Source organism: Amia ocellicauda, chromosome 8 (genome assembly GCF_036373705.1).
Source record: "Amia ocellicauda isolate fAmiCal2 chromosome 8, fAmiCal2.hap1, whole genome shotgun sequence".
Lineage (NCBI taxonomy): Eukaryota > Metazoa > Chordata > Actinopteri > Amiiformes > Amiidae > Amia > Amia ocellicauda.
Genome location: NC_089857.1, coordinates 45,484,231 through 45,491,783, shown reverse-complemented (window position 1 = coordinate 45,491,783; position 7,553 = coordinate 45,484,231). Strand labels below are relative to the sequence as shown.

At 34.9% G+C, this 7,553-nt stretch overlaps 1 protein-coding gene across 1 annotated transcript in view; it reads left to right on the top strand.

The window, feature by feature from the left end:
- The window catches only part of foxd1 (forkhead box D1), a 1,387-nt gene extending 867 nt beyond the window's left edge, over nt 1-520 (top strand). The window contains exon 1 of the mRNA XM_066711672.1: nt 1-520. This exon is cut by the window's left edge and continues 867 nt beyond it. Within this exon, the coding sequence (XP_066567769.1) occupies nt 1-366 (366 nt within the window). The 3' untranslated portion in view covers nt 367-520.
- Nucleotides 521-7,553: the final 7,033 nt, after the last annotated feature.

The window sequence follows — 7,553 nt, the reverse complement described above, 5'->3', positions numbered from 1 at the left end:
CACTCAGCCCTGTTCGCCTTCCAGCAGCCGCCGTCCAGACACTCGCACACTGGCACTGTTATCCCCGCTCCGTCCCTAATGCCCACCACCACTGACCTGGCCAGGACCCGGTTCTACCCCCAGCTGAGCCCCAGCCTGCCTTCTTCGCTACAGACTGCCACCAAGCCGAGCCAGCGGTCCCCCTTCTCCATCGAGAGCATTATGGGGGGCTCCCTGAGCCCGGCTAGCTGTGCCTCTCGGACCTCCCCCGTGGTGCCCCTGGTCCCCGCGTCTCTCACCCCCCAGTCGCCGGCACTGCCGACTGGGCACCGAGGGGCAGCCGAGAACTTTCCTAACAGGATTGCAAATGGTACTAGTGGCTGTTAATTGTATAACAAACTAAAAAGTTAAAAACAAAACACAAACACTCTTCGCTGAAGGTAGGATTATTTTTGTACGTTTTTGTTACATACAGCTGAATTACGGACATTATAAACATGAATTTCGTGCCTATGTTCATGCTGTGAAATATATATGTATGTATATATATATATATATATATATATATATATATATATATATATATATATATATATGTATATGTATATATATATATGAATATATATGTATATGTATATATATATATGAATATATATGTATATGTATATATATATATGAATGTATATGTATATATATATGTATGTATATATGTATATATATATATATATATATATATATATATATATATATATATGTGTATATATATATATATATATATATATATGTATATATGTGTATATATATATATATATATATATGTATATATGTGTATATATATATATATATATATGTATATATATATATATGTATATATGTGTATATATATATATATATGTATATATATATATGTATATATATAATGTATGTGTGTGTGTATGTATGTATGTTTAGTGTAAATAAGTCGCACGCAGTGTTGCCGAGGCTGAGGCCGGTAATAAGTGGCTGTTCGGCTCTCAGGACAGCGAACAGACTTTTTTTTATTGTGTCACGTGTCCAAAACGTTCTATTTCTTTTTCTTTTTCTTTTTCTTTTTATGTCGAACACATTTTTTCTAGGATTTTTTAAAATGTTTTATTTCGTTATTTGTATTGAGACACAAAGGTGAAAGTAATACATTTATATGCAGTGTGTAATTCTTTCAATAATAAAACCTTGTAAAATCTTTTGCAAATATTGTATTATCGGAGTGTGATATTTTTACACATTTTCTTTTTTCATTAAAATAAATATTATTGTTTTACAAAAAAACTAATTGGCTTTGAAGATTGTCTTGCTGACAAACTAAAGATAAATGAATGAAAGATTTCCATTATGCACAGAAAAGTATCCACTACAATGTATAACACCAAATGACATATATATATATATATATATATATATATATATATATATATATATATATATATATATATATATATATATGCTCAAATAAAACCTCACATTAAACAATTGATTTTTAAAAAACTGGTGGATATCAGTCGCATAGGAAATTGTTTAAACACATTTTGGGGAGTTTGTGTATAAAGATATGTGCCTTCCTTCATGTGTGCCATTATGTTTGGTAGTTTCTAACTGGACCGCCTTAAGATCTGTCTTCGGAGGGAGAAACAAAGAAAAAAAAGTGAATAAATTATGAATGATTTCGTGCTTGGATGTAACTAGGGACTTTTATGTATGCCATATACAATTTATATCCGGTTTCGACAATTTTTGTTTACTTTGTGGATACAAAGTAGTGCTTTATTGAACCCGAAAATAATGAAAATCCATGATATCTCTGATGTCTTGCTCCCGTTAGCCGATAGTGTTTGAAAGTTTTGTTTCTGGATAGTGAAAATGCAGTTCTCGCCATAACTTGGTAAACCACGTGTACAGTTGTTGAAATCATTATCATTTGTTTAGCAAGTATACATTTGAAACTAGTTACTATTCTAAGTTTGCTACATATGATATACTGAATATTGCAGTTATACGAACATCTGTGCGCGGAATCCTTAAGAGAACAATACTTTATGACAACAAAAACATACAAATATAGCAGGTTAACTTTATGTGCGGTAGTATATGTGACCTCTGTCTTCTGCTCTGTGTGACATGCTGAGTTATTTTAAACGATTTTACACTAATTTGGTTGTTTGAGAGGATTCTCTTGTCCAAGGACAAGAGGTTTGCATTTGACTATGCAAGTACACATATTCCCACAGAAGAACACAACTCATATGTATACATGTTTAAAAACCTCCTGTGTCAACCCTAGTTCATCAGAAGAAAGCCTATAGGCATTGACAGATCAGGTGATCAAAGCGAACTAATGGTAATAATCTGTAAATGTACTTCATATTTGTTTTAAAGAAACGAGTGAGTGTTGAGGCGGTGGAATTAGTATAATACTTTTCTTTTAAGGTTAATATGAATCAACCCCAGGTTTGATTGTTATTTCAGTTTTACTTTAGTTAATACTGAAGGCAAGTAAAAAAATGATATCCATGTTTCTTGTAAATCAAGTGTCATTCCAGGTTTGCAGGAGACGCGGTCATGTCGGGGGAATAGGCCTGTAGGCCCGCAAAACAACAACCGCCTGCCCTAACCTGTCCCCGTGTGGAGAGATTGAGCTTAATGTGTTTATTTTGTTAATTAATGCAATAGTAATAACAAGGGATTTCTTGGAATCACATTCTGACTGTGGCGTAAATATATTTAATCCTTTAATCACATATATAAAATAAGAATGTGTATTTTGTTCAGTTTGAATGCACAGTTTGGTGGGGGTTTCTGCTGTTGTTATTATAACAGGTGCCTTAATGAACGACTCTGTGACTGCTTCCCTGTAATATTTTACTTAACGCTACAGGAATAATGAATTAGCACATCAGTATAGATACAGACACCGGTCTGGTCCGGGCTGTCTGTCAGACGCATCTGCCCGAAAGTTGTCGTTCTGCAAAAGAATCAGCTCATCTAATTCAAAGGGCCTTAAATGATGATGGTGAAGATGATGTAAAGGTATCTGTGTAAAATTGATAAGATACATCACAAACTAAAAGCAAATAATATTATTATTGATAACGAAATGGGTGAATTGATTATATTAGTTAACATTTAGTATTGTGGGCCGCAGTAATAGATGAAGGTCACGCGAATAATTGAGTTAGACCACGTATATCATTATTATGATGTGTAGTTATAATTTTTGTATTACTTTCCCCAGGGTATTGAGTATTTAAATGAGGCCGCGTGTTTTTTACAGACACAAGCATCATTTGCATTAGTGGAAAACTTTAAAAAATAGGTATTGACAGTCTATACGTTTTCACTGCAACGTCTGTTGAAATGTTTGTTGATGTATGGAAAACTTAGGATTTGTATACTCTAATGAGGTATTACACTTTTCTTTGTAGACAAAATAATTAGAATTGGTTTGTGCCTTTTGAAATTCATATCGTTAATGATCTGAATAGAGCTCAAATAATCATTTGGAGAAGGATGCTCCTATATTAGTATTGTTTTTTATTTATTGAGGAAATGTTTGTAGAAAATGAACTTGTATCTGGAGTGTATGAATATGAATGTGTATGAATAAGATTTTGCTGTTTTCAGAGTGAGCCAGTACTTACTAGATACACGTTATGTTCTTGCACGTCTCCTCTTCCTCCCACACTCATTCACTGTGTAATTAAGGATGGGCGATGCGAAGTGTCAGAAAGGTGACAAGGACTGTGTTTTGCTGTCTGCAGGTTGATGATTCAAAATGTTTCAGTTGATCTGAACCAGCTGGATAGGCTCTTGTGAAAACAATCCTCCCTTGCTAGCCTTCATTATCGGAGCATACTTAGTTTGTCACAGTTGCCATGAAAGAGCAAGATGTATTAATCAGAGGCACCCCTACACTGCGCAGAGGCCGTGCAATTGTGTGGACTGGGGTCCGGTGCGTGAAACAACAAGGATACGACAGCTCCTGGAAAAATAACGCGTCCACACCGAGTTCTTGGGGTGAACGCTTTCACAATTGTTTTGTTAAATATCTAAAAAAACAATTTTCCCTGAGTTAGCCAGCTGAACTGAACACCAACACAGGCTGCTGCGATCTCATCTGCATGGCGAAGTTGCTAAAAAGCTCAAACGTGTGAAGAGTGCTACATTGCCCGCGCATTCAGATCAGTTCGTTTGGACTGCGATTATATTGAAAACAATATGCCTGTTATTATTTGTACCAGAATGCCAGTGTTCGCCAGACCCAAATTTAAATTGTCAACTGTATTGTTATATAGACAAAATCTATGTATAATTAAGAAAGAAAAACAACATAGATGTAATCAGCAGTGCATGATATTATATTTTAAGGAAATATTACTGAAGCGAACCTATCAATAATATCAATACTATTCCGAGAACATACTAAAATTCTTGCTTCATGCTTAAGCAGAATTATCAACTGTGCACAGTGTATTTTTAAGCGTTGCCTGGAATGTATTTTGCCTTCAGAAAAACTTCAGAAAAACACGTATCTGATAGACACGCTGGTGCTGCTGAGAGCGGTGCGTTTCAGTTGGGACAGTTTCGGTGTGAACCCGCTGGATGACGTCACGCTACCGACCCCAGCCAGCCTCCCTCGCCCACCTGGTCCCGCTGGGACAGTCCCCTCAGCCGCACTTTCATCACACTGTCCTCCAGACCCCAGAGCTCAGTAACGTCTTTACCAATTCACGTCTTGCCATTTAATGGTTGTGTGCATTTTTTATTAATGCAATTCTCTCTCTCTCTCTCTCTCTCTCTCTCTCTCTCTCTCTCTCTCTCTATATATATATATATATATATATATATATATATATATATATATATATATATATATATATATAATATAGGTCTATATATCAACAAGAAAAATGTTTCCACGTAAAGATCCACTTTAGTTAATTAAACTTAACCATCTGTTCATTGCTATTGTAATACTTTTAAATTTGCAATATCCTAGCCTTACTGGTCAATCATGTTCACATACATATTTTAAAACGTTTCCTACAAATAATCAAAGTAGTAATTCCTTTTGAAAATATTTTACAAGGAAGCTCACGATTTTATACCCATGACAGACAGACATCTGATTTTATGGCAATCTTGTTTGCTGACGCTTTATGGAAAATGTGGACAATGTGTGTATGAATACATTTATAGCAACGATGTCGTGTTGCAATGCGTCTATTAATCGCTACATTAGGCTACACAACCTATTTTTAATTTTTTGGGTACAAATGCACTAAAAAGGGAGTTTTTTTCTTGCTCCTATCCTTGTGATTATCCACCATTATGTGAAGCCTGTTGCCCAAAGAATAAAGTAGTGTTTTCTTCGTTTTCTTTTTTAATTTGCTATATATGTCAAAAAGTTACCTTCGTCTATAGAACTTGTACCGGATCTGAGACATATGTACATATTTTACATCTCATTCTGAGCTGTCGTTATCTGATATATCAGAAATACCTGGATTAAAATCTTTGGATGTCTTTGGATGTCAGAAAATCTGTTTTGCATTTCTACTGTTTTGCGTTTAGAAGGAATATTATGAAACTACAGTCTCATATCTACAAGACCTTCCTTGTGTGTAATCTATCGAAAATTGAAAGGATTAGCTGCATTCCTCACAGGATCGCTTCTCATTTCCAGCATTTCAGAAGTGGATTGAAGTTTATCCTGCAAACAGTCATCAATGTGCCAAAGCTATTCCATCACTCAGGTTTACAATGTTAAGTATTATGCGATTCTAAATTGAATGATTGTATTTAAGTCATTAAATCTCAGACTCGGTAATACCGTGCTTTAAATCGACATTACAGAGTGTTAATTAATAAATCAAACTTTTATGTTTGGAAGCTTTGAAAGATGAATATATTTTGTAGGAAAATGTATTGATTTACAACCTTTTTACTGATTTTACCTCATATCATACTTTTTACTTGTATATTCCAGACCACACACAAATAATTACATGCTTGTATATATGAAACAGTTACTTTTAAATGCAACTCTATTTAAGAGGCAACAGGTGCATGATCGGTGAAATACAATCAGCTGAGATGCCGAGGATACTGGCGTGGAAATGAAGTATCTTTAAGTAGTGAGTTTAATATTTTAAATACATTTGAAGTACATTTGCTTAGAATTGTGTTTGTGTTTGACTATTCATCTGTCAGGAAATATCCTGATATTTTACGTTTCTAAATAAATGACGCAGGTTATGAACAGGAACACGTGCTCTACAGTGTTTGAAATCTACTGTGACACACACAGACACACAGACACACACACACACACAGACACACAGACACACACACACAGACACACACACACACACACACACACACAGACACACAGACACACACACACACACACATATGCATTCTTAGATTATTAAACTTAATTTTGATGTTTTACCCAGTTCTGTACAGCTTTTCTCAGATCAACAAAGCAAGAAGGCATTAATCTATAAAATTGTTTAGTTAACTCGTATATAGACCTGACCAAATCTTGGCCTGATTTATGCCGAGTCAATGTTATTGTATATATAGTATGTTATATATATATGTGTGTTTGTGTGTGTGTGTGCACAGCAACAACGAACACATTTAATATACACAAATGTTATTTCAATTATTAATTGAATAGCTTTGTTTCTCGGATAAGTTGTTTTATATCCAACAAAACACATCTAGCCTTCAGCCAAGTTGGAAATAAATGTACCTATACCGCAGTTAGGGGTTTAACGTTACTTTGTTTGATTCTAAAATACAATCAAAAGAAAATATATCTGTATATATCTGAAGCAAGACAAATACTTTCAAATATACAAAATAAATCGGTGAATACTGAAATATGTAATACGAATGACCAAACATTTGTAATCCACATAGAGATTTATAAATTGTAATTCCTGAAATCGCTTATTTCTTTATATGCTTTCCTAAACAGCCAATCCTGTACAATCCTAAACACAGTTTCTCATTGTATCTGTGTTGGTCGGTGTTGATTTTACTCAAGGTCGGCGCTCTGACCTGCACTGATGTGTCCACTGCTGCTGCAAACCCGTCTGTTTTTACACCTGCACACATAACAAACTCCCCTCTGTCATTTATTGCCCAATTAAACTATTCACTCCCAATAAACCACCCGCACTTCGGATTATTGGCCTTTACTTTTCTTATGAGGAGCCCATGTTTTCCTCCGTGAACATATATTGGCGTTAAAAAGAAAAGAAAACAATTCAATCGCACATGTCCTCGGGTAAGCTAATAGAAACGGATTTATTTTGAATACCACTCGAGTTAAACAGCAAGGTCCAGTACTGAGAGAAAAATCTTTATCGTCTTCATAACGACAAGCAGATACATCTACGTATATCAGTCTCTCTGTCTCTATCTATTAAAAAGTTTTAAAACGAGGGTCAGTATCTGAAGGTACAGAGTCTAATACTTGTCAATATCAACTATACTCTTAGAACATGAAAACACGTATTGTTCATTTA